At 37.5% G+C, this 17,306-nt stretch overlaps 1 protein-coding gene across 2 annotated transcripts in view; it reads left to right on the top strand.

Annotated features, from left to right (window-relative positions):
• LOC135744330 (CUGBP Elav-like family member 5) overlaps window positions 1-17,306 on the top strand; it is a 241,801-nt gene that overhangs the window by 99,577 nt on the left and 124,918 nt on the right. For both annotated transcript variants that reach the window (XR_010530725.2, XM_065262359.2), the window contains exon 3: window positions 10,953-11,001. Coding sequence is in view for 1 of the 2 variants with exons in the window: in XM_065262359.2 (XP_065118431.1) it covers window positions 10,953-11,001 (49 nt within the window). In the remaining variant the exon portion in view is untranslated. The remainder of the gene's footprint in view (window positions 1-10,952; window positions 11,002-17,306) is intronic.

Here is a 17,306-nt window from a genome sequence, read left to right as displayed (position 1 = left end):
GTTTTTTTGTCATTTAAGTGTAGGAAATTTAGTGACATCCAATCTTTTATTTCACGTAGACATTTACTCAGTACTTTACTGGATTTAATTTTGGTATTTAAAGGTAAATAGATCTGGACGTCATCTGCAAAGCAGTGAAATGAAATATTATATTTTTTGAAAATCGATCCCAAGGGCAGCATATAAAGTGAAAACAGGACTGGGCCTAGGATTGAGCCTTGGGGCACCCCACTGTTTATCGGTGCTTTGCGAGAGTGAAAAGGCCCAATATTTACCGAAAAGGATCTTTCTTTCAAATATGATCGGAACCACTCCAGAGCTGAGCCTTTAATTCCGGCACAGCACTCGAGTCTTGACAGTAAGATCTTATGGTCGACCGTATCGAACGCAGCAGTCAGATCTAAAAGCACTAACACAGCAGGGCTATCATTATCAGAAATTAAAAGGAGATCGTTAAACACTTTTAAAAGAGCTGTTTCTGTACTGTGACAAGATTTAAAACCAGACTGAATTTTTTCAAAAATATTGTTTGATTTGAGGTCAGCATCTCATCAGCATCTGACACAGTTGCGGGCACTTTGCTATTGTCCGAAACTTAATAACCTGTGATTCACTTGATAACAAACTATTTACGTGATGGTTTGTTGTGTGTTAAGGGCTTGTTATAGTTGTGCATAGGTCCTACGGGGTCGCAAACGGAAACATACTTATGATGCAGTTTTTTTTACCTGACGAAGGGGTTCTGGTGGACCAATCACAGCCCTTGCGGTCCGCGTAGAACTGACGAGCTGTAAAAAAAGTTGAGGTGCACGTCAGGCTACGCAGAGCTATGGATAACCTACGGAGTAGCTACGACATAGAGCTTACGCACGACTATAAATTGGGCATAGGTAAAACCCCATATGAACCTCCAAAGTTGTGTACAAATGTTATTTATTTAGAAATTAATTCTGCTTGATTACCGGAGAAAGGTTTTTAACGTATGCATGCTTTGCGTTTTTTGTAATCTGTACGAATTGGAGATATTTACTTAGTTAATGGACTATATTAGGGTTTTTTTTAAGAAAAATAAGCATGTGCACAACATTAGAAATTAATGATTAGCCACAGGCTAATAACAAAACTGATTTTATGTCCACATTGCGTTGCACTTATCTCAAAATTAGGCCATATGTCCCTTCTTATTTTAACAATACATGATTTCTGAGGTGTTTCTTGTCCTGCGGAAATTTAAAAATTATGTATTTTCTTTGTTTTGATGCCTGACTGACCAGCATACGTTACAAAACAAAAATTTTAAAGGGCACGCACTGGACGTCCATCCCTCACAGCCTCATTTTGGAATCAACATTGCGGCAGGCGTATAGGGGATGAGGGCGATTTTAGACCGCTTTAGTCTGCTTCCTGTAAAATAAAATAAAAAGTCTGCTTTCTGGGTCAACAGTAAATACTTAGGTTTGATGGACGGGTAGATGGTTACATTTGAGAAACCTGATTTATGTCACCGTTTTCAAATATCACATTTTCCGCTGGACAAAAATAGCCTCATAAATTTCCTCCTCGGTGAGGTTACTGTGGCTCTCAAGTCTTTACTGAACCACACAACAGCCTTGCCTTTACTCCAAAGCTTTAGTCTGCTTTAATCAATCTTGCTTCAGTGTTATTTAAATGAATTCTTTTCACCAAGCGGCTCTGAGGTCTCGGCCGTACCGAGTGGCCGCTGGCTTGCGAGAGCTTCTCTCACCACCTTCAATTCGAGTTGTGGGGAGCGCAATCGATACATCCATTAATTCTACTTAGCAGAGCCGCGTGCAACACGCAGGGGCTGGAGGCCACACAAAGGCCAGTCTAGTTGAATGGTTGACCTTCTGAAGCCTGTATTTATGACAGCTGGGTGAGGGGGAGGCAGGATCTTTGGGCCGGAACAGATTTTAGAGCTAAAAGTGAAACATACATGAGTTACCATCAAGTACTTCACACCAAGGTTTAAATGTGAAGCCTCTATACAATGCAGTTTTTCCACTGTACATCAGCTCTGTAACAAATAAAACGATTGCGTTCATAAGCGCCCACTTTACGACATCTTTGCGATTGCATTTGTTACTCAATTTTAAATTAATTGAAATGTTAAAATAAGTCGTGTAGCTATGTCCAGAATGTTCACTTTTTTAAAAAATATGCTCATTTTCCAGCTCCCCTAGAGTTAAACATTTGATTCTTACCGTTTTGGAATCCATTCAGCCGATCTCCGGGTCTGGCGCTACCACTTTTAGCCTAGCTTAGCATAATCCATTGAATCTGATTAGACAATTAGCATTGCGCAAAAAAAAACAAAGAGTTTCGATATTTTTCCGCAATTATATTACGCAGCAGCCGAAAATAGTCCCCTTAGTAACTTTCAATGGCACGGGACTATTTTCAGGCACTGCGTATCATTGCGCCTCCTGCAGCCATTTTACGGCAGCAAGGTCCTTGTTTATTATTACGCCAGAATGAGAGTGTAGTTCCTAGCCATGTCTGCCTAGAAAATCACAACTTTTAATTTTCCGTCTGTCTTAGTACACGATGTAACTACAGAAGAGTCAAGTTTTAAATAGAAAAATATCGAAACTCTTTGGTTATTTTTTTAGCGTGATGCTAATGGTCTAATCAGATTCAATGGATTATGCTAAGCTATGCTAAAAGTGCTAGCGCCAGACCCGGAGATCAGCTGAATGGATTCCAAAAATGTAAAAATCAAATGTTTAACTTTAGGGGAGCTGTAAAATTAGCCTATTTTCAAAAAAAGTGGAGTGTCCCTGTAAAGCTGCGATTCGTAACTCTTCCCTCTGCATCACCATCACCGCCTGTGGGTGCTCGGCACAACATCACACAATGCTTAGGTTGCTTAGCAACGGCAGACGCTATGAGAGTACAATACGTACGAATTCTCAGATAACCATTGCTTTCGCATTTGTCCACTCGTGTTGCCATAGTTTTACAAGCGGAAACCAAAGACAGCGCTGATATTAAAGGGGACATATTATGAGATTTTTTTAAGATGTAAACTAAGTCTTAATCTAGGTCTGAGCAAAAGTGTGCTGTTTTGGGTGTGTCATTTAAAATGCAAATGAGCGGCTAAAGTGCAAACACTGATCACAATGATGGTGGTTTGTTGTAATTGAAACTCAATTGTGCTGTCAAGTCCTTCTTTTCACTCTCTTCTCTCTGAACTAAATGGCAGTGCTGTGGTTGGATAGTGCAGATAAAGGGGGCGGTATTACCTTATTCTGACATCACAATAAGAGCCAAATTACAATGACCTATTTTTTCACATGCTTGCAGAGAATGGTTTACCAAAACTAAGTTACTGGGTTGATCTTATGCACATTTTCTAGGTTGATAGAAGCACTGTGGACACAATTATAGCACTTAAACATGGAAAAAGTCAGATTTTCATAATATGTCCCCTTTAACTTAATGGTAGGTGGCAATGACAAGGGATGAGACATTATTTTAAATATGATAGGAATTTACAAATCACATTTTTTTTCAAATCATTTTGTCTAATGTAAATTTTGATTTTTAGATTTTTTTAGGTATTTATACTGAAAAATAAGACTATGCAAGACATACTAAGCAAGACATTCATGTATTGCAGTGTGTTGGCTGGCACGGTTTACGCAGAGCAAAGTTCAGAAAACTCCACTTCCATGAACTACATCAGTCATGCATGATCCCAGATTCATCCACCTATTAAAGTAGTTTCACCCCGGAGCGATGATTTAGACGACTTTGCATCTCAAATAACAAATAGTTTAACTAAAGAATTCATGTAAATCTATTTAAGAAAAACAGACGCTTCACGTTTCTGCTTTGAAAACCCTCTGGGCTGTTTGCCTGCTACGCTTCCATTGTAAGTGCATTACTGTAAGCACATTTCCTCTTTGTTTATACAGACTGCGGTACGACTCAACATTATTATCAGAGATAATTGACAGGCCTCTGCCGTAAATAAACATCAAGATAAAATAACCTGGAATGTGGCCTGGAAAAGCCGGAGATCAGGAATTTTACAGCAGAGAGATCAAGAATTCAAATAACAGATAATAAAATAAAAATAACATTTTTGTATTTTTCTGTTGTTTAGTGTTCATGAGCGTGTTAAACGTGTGTCTTACGGTTAGATAATCCTGCCGTGGTTTGCTTTTCAGAAATATTCATGTTACACGTACATGTGCCAGATGGAGAGGCGTTCCTTCCTCCGAGCATTCAGAACATTTCACTGTCTCCCTAAATAACAAGATAATAAACCTCACCGGTGAGCATCTCCAGAAGAAGCTCGTATCATGCTAATATGACGTTTAAGCCGCAGGTAATCACAGCCGTGCTGGTATTCATTACGACAGCACTATTGCAATGTGATATTGCTTTTATGCGATATTTCTATAAACCAGAAGTTAAAACCTTACCACATCACTCTTATCAACACTTTTACAATGCTGCTTCAATTGAAGTCGGCATGAAATAAAAATTGAAGTGTTTTGGCTTTTAATATGACTATGTAATGAATATAAATTAGCATTTAGAAAAAAAGCCCACGCATTTAAATCTTACAGCCTCTCACTTTCCTCAAACATAGATCAATGATTTTTATGAGATCATTCTGCACTTTAGCTTCTCATCAAATTCCAGGCTTTGAGGCGAATTAAAGAGGGTTTAAAGCTATTTTATGCATTCTGACTTATTAACACTCTTTTAGAGTTGGATTCCTCATGCTAATCATAGGCAAAGTGTCAAAAAAGCAGTTGGACGTATTTCTGTGCCGAATGCACTTTACCAGGGTTTGTATGTTTTTTTAAACATGAAAGATTCATGCTTTATTTCTTTTATGGGCAATTTCAGTGTAGTGGAAGTCCTTATATGGGCACTATATGACAGAATAGCGCACACACCCAACAACCAATAGCTAAAACGAAATCAACGTCACTAAAGATGTGTGTCTTTGTTTTTAAGCTTATTCAGCTTCCCAATAAACCCAGAATTATGGAAACTGCATATAGTTTTTTTTATCCAGAGTTGTGCGTGTGTTTGTTTAAAACTGGATTTTGTTGAAATGGGGCGGTCCCAAGTTGGTCATGAGTCGCAGGCGGTAAGTAAAACTGCATCAAATGTCTGTTTTGTTGGGAATCTTCGCGTAAGTACATATAATGTAAATGACATGAACATAGTGAATCACAAGTTATCCAGAGATAGTGGGATAATCTTTTGTGTGTGTTTCTTGCTCGTGACTCGTTCTGGAAGTTAGCGGTACAGCTGATCTGCCTTTTCTAAATCTTATAAAACTAAATGCCGGGGTATTCTTTTTTCCGCGTCCTGCTCGTGCGCGCACGTCTGTGCGGCTTTCCAAGTATACTCCTCGCGGCGTCATGCACCAATTTTTTTTAAGAGGGCACAGTGTGCAAAGCTCACAGAAATTTGTGCATACACATACATCAAACGAATTATATTATAAAGCTTTCAGTCTTTTCCATGGCACTTAAAGCCCCTGCCTTAAAACCTCCAAAATAAAAGTGTTGACTAACTTTTATATCAAATACACTTCAATCAGATTAATGACATATTGGCATAATATTTACATCTGAAACGGCATGTTTTGTTTATTTACGTTTTGTTTAATGACTTGTTTAATTGTGTCATTAATGCATTTAGCACAACAACTGCATTATCCTATGAAATGAATGTAATTTTAAATCCGTAGTATATAAGTATATAAACAATGAAAATTACATAAGCCATAGCCACGCGATTGATTTTAATGTTCAATAATGATTTAAAAAATATTTATTTTTAGAGGAACAGATTTTGTAATAAATTTTACCTCATATGTGAGCATGTGTGATTCCGCACCCCTGTGAATTCTGGCGAACTTTGGCTTTGCGCCAAGAAGACGAATCTAGAAATCTCTACTAATATAACGTTGAGTCGGTCACATTTTAAACCATACATTTTCTACTCAGAGGAGGTTAACTGCACATTACCGTACTGGGGTTTGGAAATGTTGTGAGCGTTTCTTAAACGTTTTAATTCCTCAGATAGCAAAATGCAGCAGCAACAACAAAGCTCGTGAGAGCACGCTCAGACGCTGACGTCTGCGGCTGCACAGACTGTAGCGCCTGCCGCCAGAATAAAGTAATGTATGTAACACGATCAAAACGCAAAAATCTCTTTAAAGTGACACGGAGGCAGCACAAAATGTATAATTTGGACATTTTAAACAGATTAAAAGAAAGTAACAGATTAATGGACTATTTTTTGATTTTGAGGTTGCATGCAAAATCCATTTGGGGCAAAAAAAACGTTTTCAATGGGCATGACGCCTCTGCCCGCGGCTACACGCTGATGGCCGCGTTGGACACGTATATGCAATAAAAATAATTTCTTATTCAAATTATTACTTTACTAGGCTATCAGAGTGGCACTGATTTGCAACATTTACAGTACATTAAAAAAATAGGATAGGTGAAGAAAAGTAGTGGATCCACCACTGCAAGCAAAGTTTACAACAAACAATCATAAAACAAAGAACGGAAATCAAACATTATGGTGACAAAAATGCTCCCCATCGTTCTGTTCTTGGAAGAAGTGAAAATAAATGAAGAAAAGGCGATGATTTGTGTGCAAATTATCACGTTAATGAAGAGAAAACGCTTCAACGCCAATGACAAGTTTTTACGGCAATCCATTTTTTCTGCTATTATCCGCTAGGTGGCGCTTTTATCCAACTTTATCCATTACTGAAGCACCAACCTGATCCAAAAACAGTGCAGTTATGTGTATTTTTTGATCATTGCTCTGAATCTGATGTCTAACAAAAGTCCTTTACAAAAATGCTATGATTTAAAATTTTGCAAAAAAAAAATTTATTATTGAAGAAACCTACCCATATTTGAGGGGTGATAAAACAGAAAAAATAAAGATAGGATGAAACTTTTAAAGGATAAGGTCCGTTTTTCATTTGATATATTGTATGTTTATATATTTAGAGAAAACATTTTTCTGGAAGGCATTAAACTTTGGTGAAATCATAAAATGCTGGAGCTGGCTGGAAACTTTTTTAAACTGCTAATGGGGAAAAAGTTAACATGAGATTAGCGGAAACAGTGTTATGTGACCTTCGAATATCTAACTTCTTGATTCATAAACAAACTCGCATTTTTCTTGGTAGTGTAGTCAATCTCACAACGTCCGTTTCAGGATTTCATGCAGTTGAAATTTGAGCAATATACCGTGTGTAATAAGCACAAAAGGGGCGGAGTTTTGTGAATGCTTGACATTCAGCGTAAATCTGCAGAGCTGTGCAATGTTTTGCCTCCGTGTTGCCCTGCCGAATAGACAGCTGACACTTGCTAACAATGTGCTTGTGTGGTGTGTGTTTCTTGTACAAAGGACAAACATTAGGAAACAGGGATTCCTTTTAGTGAAAGCCCTGAATAAAATATGTGGCGTCTGTGTTTTTACCCATAATTCTGCTGCAGTCATCAGTATTACAGGGTAGATGTAAGCACATTACAATAAACACAGTATTCATCAAGATTTACAGTATGTATTTACTGTAGGCCTATGTGTATATGTGAGAAGGCAGGTGGATCGTTTTTCTTCACGGCGGGACTTTTATCAGCGTTATTATCATAAAATGAGCTTCATAAAGCATAATAGGGCAGTGTTGGCCTCATGTTCACCCGAAAACATTTTGAAATGTTACATCTGGGAGTCGTTTGGCAGTGACATTGTAGTACATTGAGCGTTGATATGTATCGTAGTCGACGTGTGGGCTTTAAATTTATCCCCTGTGGAATTCAGGTCTTTGATTTTGTTTTATGTTTTTTGTCACTGGCATTTCTTTCTTGACAGTATGTGCAGTTGATATGTAAGGTTGATAAAGTAGATTATTACCTGGATCAATGACTGAATCACAATGTTACGGTGAACGGTTTCTTTACTAAGCGCAGTGAATGTTATTTTACGATTTAGGTGTGACACTTTTTGTACCAGACACGTCTAGCTATCTCCTTTTCCTTCTTTGTGTCATTCACTCGCATTTTTGTTTATCTACTTAATACAGGAGGTTCCTTGTCAGCGGTTCATCTGCTGTTGTGATTTCCTGTTTTCTAGTAGAGTCATGCAGAACAATAGCGCACCCTTATCAGATCACGGATTTAAAGCAGCTCCGCACGAAACATCTCAGCGTCGACTTATTAGATGTGTAAGATCATCTCTCTCGTCTTTCTCCTCCGAACAAATGCAAATGTGTCTGTTTGGAGTTTTCTCTGCATCACAGCACACGCTTCCTATTCATGAAAGACAGAATACATTCGTGCCTCTGGACCTAACAAATTCACAAACATCCATCTCGGAGCACGAAGCAAAATGAATAGAAAACACGATGAAGATAGCAGAGTTTAGATGGAAATTAAGAAAAAATAACTTGGATAAAGTAAGAAACTTTACGGACCTCATCTCTCCCCACTTTTTAGTCCTCAGGTTTTTTTGTAAGTATTTGGCTCAGATGTTTCTCCTATTCTGTTTTTTGAATTGTTAACATGAAATACGAGTATTATTATTTCTCAGATTTTAGCTATTTAGGGAGAAACGTCAGTGACAAAGTTGATGCCTAAATGCAAAAATGAAGAATGAGAACTGCGTAAAATCCTTCTAAGCAATAAAATGTTATTATTTATTCCTGGAATAAAACATTTGAGAAAAAAGAAAGTCTCTATTGGGTCACAAGTTTTTCTCATCGCTGTATAAGAGAAGCAATTGAGATATTAACTCTTTCCCTGCCATTGACGAGTTATCTCGTCAATTAAGACAAAACACTTTCCTGTCAATGGCACTTTCCTTACGAGTTTTTACAGTAATCTATATTGCCACTATTATCCAGGTAGCGCTCTTACCCAAATTATAAAAAACTGAAACATCAACTAATCCTGAATTTGATCTCTAACAAAAGTCCTTTGGAATTATTTCAACTTTTTGCTCAAAATTTTGTATTGTTTAAGAAACCTACCCACATTTGAGGGTTAGAAAAAGAGAACAAATGAAGATAGGATGAACGTTTTTTTCCGTTGTGTTTGTTTGTTTGTTTGAAAGCAGAGGGTCTGATTCAAGGAAAGAGTTAAGGAGATCTGATTTATTAAAGTTCAGTTCAAGTTTATTTCTAAAGCACTTTCACATCTTTTGCATTGTTGCGAAGCTGTTTTACAGTAATATTCGTACCAACAGTAGATTATGGAAATATATACTCTCTAAAAATTTCGTCAATATTTGACGACACTTGACCATTCGTCAATATGTGACGCGGAGGGTATACCTTTCGCATCATTTTTTGACGAACTGGGGACTTCAATACTATTACGTCCGTTGCATTCTCTTCTCCTATTTTCTTACCAATTTCGCGTTGGTTTAGGGTTAGATTTACATAATGACATCCCTACCCAAACCTAACTCTAACCCCAACGCCAGGTGACAACTGTTTAATTTCGCGTACACTGTTTAATTTCGCGTACACGGTTTAATTTTGCGTAATCTAACCCTAAACCGACGCGAAATTGGTAAGAAAATAGGAGAAGAGAATGCAACGGACGTAATAGTATTTAAGTCCCCAGTTCGTCAAAAAAATGACGCGAAAGGTATACCCTCCGCGTCACATATTGACGAATGGTCAAGTGTCGTCAAATATTGACGAAATGGGGTGAGACTGTGTTATGTTGGGTCAAAAAGGGACGGACATGGCCCATTAGGTTGTAATTTAACCTGTGCTGGGTTGTTTCAACCCAAAATGCTGGCTTGTTTAAAAGGGCCTGTTGTCCAATCCATTATAAGATAGGTCCTATAAAACTCCATGGTTATCATGTCTTGCCATATCCAAACATCCTTCTCGGATATGAAATTGTTTTACGGCAAAAGTTGCTCTTTTTTTAAATAAACTTGCGTTCAAAACTACTTAGAACACGTCTGCTGCCGTGTTGGATAAACAAAACTGCTTTGATGTGTCGCATAAGACGTCGTCATCGCCTTGCTGCCCCCTTCCCGTTCTGTCATTGGTTCCCTATTTGAGGCGAAAAATTGGTCCATGGTTTCCGTGCTAAACTTGCAGCGTGAATACATTTGCGCGCAAGGCAGCATGGGGAAACCCAGGCTATGGTATTATTGCAGTTTTTTATACACAATAATATAAACATTTACAATACTGCTGTAACTGGTAAAAAATGTCTGTAGTTTCGTAAGTGTATTGTACCATTTACCAACAATTGGTAAAAAATAGTCCAAGCTGTCACCGGGGCAGTACCCTTTATGTACCATTTAGGTACAAATATGTATACATTTAGTATCAATACGTACCTTTAGGGAACAAATCTGCAGTCTTTGGTACCAATATGTACCTCTGAGGTGCTAATGTGAACTCTTTTGGTGCAAAGGTGTACTTTTTGAAAGGGTACTGTCCCAGTGACAGCAGGGACCACTTTTGACCAGATACAATACTAACTGTTAAAAAACAACCTTTACATTTATGATTTCTTTCCTCTGGTTATGTTCTCATCTCCAACACCACACTTTTAGCTCTGTGTTAATGGGTGTTGTGTTGGTAAAATGTCCTCATTCCCACACGTAGCCTTTAATAACATGTGATCACACATGCATCAACAGCCATTTCCAAACTGATCCCATAGGAAAATCTAAATATAAACCCACCCACAGATGTTATGATATGGGACTGGAATAACTGATGTAAATGCAAGTGTATGTGAGTGACTGCCCCATGGGCTTCTGGGAGTTGATGTCTTCGAGCTTCAGTGACTCTGACAGCTGAGGTTACAGGAGAGATGCTCCATGCTCCTATCCGCTCATCCCACCGTCTCTTTCTTACACCTCTGGATTAACCCTTTTCTCTCTCTCTTTCTTTTTCACAGATGACACGGCCTATTCAGGTTAAGCCAGCGGACAGTGAGAGTCGAGGAGGTAACAATATTTGTGCATCTTGCTTTTTCTATCTGGATTCTCTTGTGATTGTTGTGTTGCTTTGTGCATGTGATATTGATCGTGAACGACATTTTTCTACAAAAGTGAATCATGTGGATTTAAAGGACCTATTTCTTATGGCATGTGATAAATATTGCGATGGATTTTGAAATGCACAAGCAGATGTAAGGCCCCTTTGGTTGGCTTACTGTCAGTCTCTCTCTCTCTCTCTCTCTCTCTCTCTCTCTCTCTGTCTCGCACGCATACACACACACACACACACACACACACACACACACACACACACACACACACAAACACATTCACAACGTGTGCTCTTTGTCTTGTTTTAGCATAATTTAGCAACATTTCTTGAGGTTAATGCTACGGAGTATTTGCCAGTGGAGTAAGAAAAATAAATGTATTTCATGATATATTCTCTGTCTACATGAATTCGGTTCTTAGGTATTATTATCTTGCTTTAAGGAGGTTTAAGGATGTTTTTTCCTAGGAAAACAAGACAAGAATACTGATTAAGACTATTAGTTTTTTGCATCGTGGCTGTTTTTAAACTCAAGAACGCATCTTTCTCTCTTTCCCTCCCTTTCTCCCTGATAGCTGTTGTGGATATTAATTTTGGGAAGAGTGATGGGGTTATTGAGTGCAGATGTGTGCACAGACCTCTTCCTGCCCCTGCCAAGTACATTAGCATAAGACTGTAAATGAAATAGTCATTGGATCTGACACTGTGAGGGGAGCCTGACGCCGATGCCCTGCCTGCTTTTCTAAAATATACAAGATGGGGAGAGGGTGCGTTTGAACGCACAATCGATAAAATCCTGTTCCCAGCATGCTCTCTGTAGCTTTTAATGTTTTGTCAAAAGGTGACAAACGGACTCGTGTCATATTATTTGGTGTGTAAAACGGCTTTGTACATAGAAAACAGATGACAGCTTATTTTAAAGTGCGGTTTCCCAGAGGATGTTTTTGCTGTTATGTTTTTGCTCTTTTATAGTTCAGGAGATTGAATCTGAGTTTTCAGTTGTGTTTCATTTAAAGGAACAGTATGTAAGAAATGTATATCAATTAATCATAAAATGGCCCTGATATGTCACTTGACATTAAGAAATCATTTTCATTTCAAATACTTATATCACTGACAACAGTGGTCCGGCCAGGATATTGTCATTTAAAAAGTGGAGTTGCAGCCCTCAACTGATGTTTATGTTGTTGTTTTGTGTATTGGCCACCAGTTGTTTGATTGCAGTACCAGTTTTAACCACAAGTTTTGTGATTGCAATACCAGTTTTGGCCACAATCCTACATACTGTTCCTTTAATATCAAATTGACACTCATGACTAGTTTTGTGGTCCAGGGTCACAAATACTTTAGCTTTAAATCCACTTAATCCCAGCCTCAGGTAATTCAGAAATGCCGGTTTGTTGGCAGAATTCATTAAGAGTTGGATTAAAAAAATGTAATTTACAAGAAAACATGTTGGAAGCACTTAGAGGGTTTTGCATCTGATCTCTTCACATTCAAACAAAAATGTATACAAACTTAAGATTTGTCTTTCTTAATGTTTTTGATGGACATAAAGACCTGTGGTGAGAACATTCTGTCAAAGGGCCAAATGCAGTCTTTTCTGTCATAAACGCCGTTTATCTTCCTCCAACCACCTACACTGAGGCAAAAAAGAGAGGGATGTGTTTAAAATACTGAAATGCTTTTAGCGCCCCGAACAAAAGAGCTTTCTCAGCTATGGGTCTCCAAATCTGAGCTCTGACAGGACAAATGCGGCACCATTTAGAGATCTTTTGTGCTCTGATTTGACGCCTCGTTTTTTGAAGGAGAAATAAGGTGGTAAAAAAGAGGTTTGAGACAGAAACTGTCTTGTTTGAATGCAGCGTATGTTCAGATCGTGCTTTTGAACTGCTTTGAGCTCTTAATTAGTGCTGTTTGTTAAAGCTACGGTTAGCAGTTTAGTAGTGGCTAGAAGCGGAAAAATCCCAACCATTCTTCAGAGCTCCGCCCAAAGCCACGCCTCATGGACAGGTTTATATATGAGATATATTTAATACACATCCATACTTGTCAACATTGGGATTTGAAAATAATGGAAAATTCCCGGACCCTAACAGCCCTTCTGCAAAAAAAATGACTTTCTTAATATTGTTTTCAGTACAAATATCTAAAAATTCTTAAATTAATTTGAAGGTGTACAACACCTCACCCCCACACTCAAAAAGGGCGGTGCCAGTTAAGATGCACTTTCTTCATGTGCAAAATGACCTACGAAAGTAAATCATTTATGTGAATTTGTGCTTAAAACAAGCAAATCATTGGGTAAGAAAAAAATCTTAAAATAAGTTTACTTTTTTCTTAAAAACTTTAAATAATTATTTTACCCCATTGGCAGAACATTTTGTTTTTTACTTGTTTTAAGCACAAATCACAACTTTCATATTTTTGTCTAAAACTACACTGCAAAAAAAATGACTTTCTGTCTTAGTATTTTTGTCTTGTTTTTAGTATCCAAACATTCTTAAATCAATTTGCGATTTTTTAAAAATAAGTCTAGTTTTTGGACAAAAAAATATACAATTTAAGTGAATTTGTGCATAAAACAAGAAAAAAATCAGCAAATTTTTTCTTTCATTTTTCTTGATTTTTGCTTACCCCATTGGCAGATTTTTTTTGCTTGTTTAATGCAGACATTCACTTAAATTTGATATTTTTTGTATTAAAACTAGACTTGTTTTTCTTAGGTCATTTTGCTCATCAAGACAATGCATCTTGACTTAAGAATCTTTAGATATTTGTACTTAAAACAAGACCACATGCATTAGTCCGCACATCCAAATGTGTGAGTTTGTGAACGCAGGCATACGTGCACCTGCCAGGTTTCGTTTGAGTGATTTGTTATGTCCCTGCTTTTCCAGGGATGAATTTGGCAAACATCAAATACCGTCAGAGGGATTTTTTTATAGAAATGCTAAAAATGTGTGAAAAATACGGGAAATATTTAAACGGGATGATGGTGGGATAGAATGGTAAAATATGGGAGAATCCCGTGAAAACGGGAGGGTTGACAGGTATGCACATCAATAGTTGCATTTCCACTACCCTTAACATTTGCGCAAATTTACATTACAAATTAAAAATATGACGAATGGAAACATGTCCATTTCACTAAAACTCCCATTTTTCGCAAAATATTTTACAAGAGTTCTAGAGCCCTATAAAATCCGTTTTATTTTTTCCCAAATTCTGTTTTATTTTTCCCAAATTCCGTTTTCTCCGTTTTAATTTTTGCAAATTCTGTTTTATCTGTTTTAATTTTTGGCAATTATATTTTTTACCCTTTACTGTTATAAAGAGAGACAGAGAGCGGTGCCATGATGCAGATGATTATATTTTAAATGCGAGGGATAGTTAGTTTGCCTCAGCTCGCTTGAAATGCATAAAACTGAACAAATACATGAGGATTTGTGTTCAGACTTCGGACAGATGCGTGAGCGCGTGCACGTGTGAGAGGTACAGTGAGATAGACGTGGATGAGAGAGTGCATGTATCTTTGCGCTCACCGTGAACAGAGTGTTGACAAAACGTACAAAATAACAGTTCTCCGGTCACATAAAAGTCATATGAGACCTGCTCGGAACTAAGTGCGTAGTGTCAAATTTCTTAATTTTTTTGCTGACGAAAGCAGAGTTGTGGAGAGCCGCTTCACCATGGTTTCAGTGTTTTGGAGGGGGTCTGAATTGAAACGACAGGAGGGGGCGTGTCGCCCAGATTTACTTCCCCCGGTCTGCAATTCCCCAGACATTCGTTCGTCTCCCACACAAAAACATAATTTTATTCAAAATATGTAAAATTCCGCGAAATTCCGCGTTAATACTAGATTCCGTGTTAATTAGCCAATTCCGTGATTCCGTCCGCGATTCCGTGATCGCGGAAATTATAGGGCCCTAGAGTTCAGTCAAAATTATAAACGTTTTATTATTGGGTATTACTGGCAACTAGCTTGCAACAGTTAAGAACTTACTGGAAACCAGCTGCATAATCACAGCAAATACTTTACAGTGTACTCATTGCATTTTAACAATTGTTTTATTTATTTTCACTCTACTATGCGATAACATCTGAGATCAAGTTGACACTCAATTTAAACACGAGTGAGAATTACATAAAATTTCCTCATGGAACATCTGTGCCTATAACATTTTCCTCTGGGTTCTTAGGTCGACAGGCACATAGGACATTGGAACACGAATGCAATTATTATACAAACCTTTTACAGCCTTGAGACTTTCACAGAAGATTAAAGATATTTTCAAACTAAAACAGGGTCTACAGCGTTTAAAAAAGTCTTCAATTACAAGGGTTGAAAACTGTATTGAAAATAAGCATTGAAAACTGGAGCCGTCTGGATGCCAGGCGTTACCATAGCAAAAACTATGCGTTTAAAACAAACATGCACTAATGTAAACATATTCTCTGAGTTATTTCACCACGCAGCTACAGACTCACTTCACAACTAAATACGTGCATGTAGTATTCCTCACTCTCTGATGTCACTGATATCCGCAGATCTCCAGGTTGTCTAAGCGAAAGGAAAGATCCTGTCGATATCTTATCAGAAGGAAGAGAGTGATGAAGGACATGATCAGATTAGCTTAAACTAATTCCTCGTAATTAACAAAGGGTCAGTTAGCAGCTCAATGTTAATCTACTTTGTCTGGAAATGACATTAAAGGGACAGTTCAGCGAAAAATGAAAATGACCCCATGATTTACTTACTCTTAAGCCATCCGAGATACATATGCCCATCATCTTTCAGACAAACACAATTTGAGTTATTATAGAAAATGTCCTGGCTCTTCCAAGCTTTATAAGGGTAGAAAACAGGGTCCATGAGTTTCAAGCCCAAAAAGTGCATCCATCCTCCACAGAAGTAATCCACACAGCTCCATCGGCTTCATAGACTTAACAAATTCATTTGGTCAGACGTTTTTATACAGACATTTGTTGTCGGCATTCTTTGCACTTTATCCCAAGACTTTTTAAACATTCACACCGTTATTGGATTTACACCGTATTGGCCAAAATGTAGAAGTATATCGGCAATGCAAATATTTGGCCATATTGTCCAGCCGTAACCTCATGGCGTTCCACACCTGTAAGACATTTGTTAATTCTCAGAACACAAATTAAGATATTTTTAATGAAAAAAGAACTTATAGCACATTTTCTTTTCTTCCTTGTGTTCCCTGGGTAGCTGTTTTTAGACATTGTGTTGTAATAAATTGTCTCTTTTAACTCTTTCCCCACCATTGACAAATGATCTCGTCAATTAAGAGAAAACGCTTCTCTGCCATTGATGAGTTTTTATGGCAATTTATATTTCCGCTATGGTCCACCAGGTGGCGCTCTTACCCAACTTATAAAACACTGAAGCATCCACTGATCCAAAAACAAGAAACCTACCCATATTTGAGAGGTGACAAAAAAAGAACAAATGAAGATGTCCCAACTTTTTTTGGAATGTGAAGCTCTCATGAAATCCAAAATGAGCCAATATTTGGCATGACATTTCAAAATATCTCACTTTCAACATTTGATATGTTATTTATATTCTATTGTAAATAAAATATATGTTTATGAGTTTAGTAAATTATTCCATTCCTTTTTTTACTCATAATTTCTTCAGTGTCCCAACTTTTTCTGATTTGGGGTTGTACATTCATTTATAAGAAACCTCTGAGATGAGTTTTGATGTTTTAGTGGGTACTTTCTGGCTCCAGTACCACAAAAATCAAAGCGATCAATAGGCCCAGTAATACTACTTTAATTTCAAGACCTGAGAATTTACTTTCCAATAAAATTGGTGTTATAATGGTCCGAACGTTCATCTTGAGATTCATGAGACTTTCCTGTGGATGCTGTTATCCCGATTCACATATATCTACTTTGGTGCTGAAAACTCATATGTTTCAATAACAGCATAATAAAATACCACCGGTCCCCTATCACGTGCCACTTACATTTATAAGTCATTAAAATGCATACTTTAATTTAGGATTTCTTGTATTTATTGCTATTACAGCTATCACAGACATTTATTCATTTAACTGATGCATTAATCTAAAGAAACTTAGTTAAATGCACAGATACACACTGGAAAAGTGTAGGACCATTTTGAAATACAGTATACTTTAGCTTATAACTTGTGATGCACCGGTCCTTACTGTATCTAGGATGAAATTTACTGCATTAGGAGAAAGTCTGCAGAAAGTCATGT

The sequence above is a fragment of the Paramisgurnus dabryanus genome, chromosome 6 (assembly GCF_030506205.2).
Source record: "Paramisgurnus dabryanus chromosome 6, PD_genome_1.1, whole genome shotgun sequence".
NCBI lineage: Eukaryota > Metazoa > Chordata > Actinopteri > Cypriniformes > Cobitidae > Paramisgurnus > Paramisgurnus dabryanus.
The sequence above is the reverse complement of the archived record's forward strand: the minus strand, read 5'-3'. Positions and strand labels throughout refer to the sequence as shown.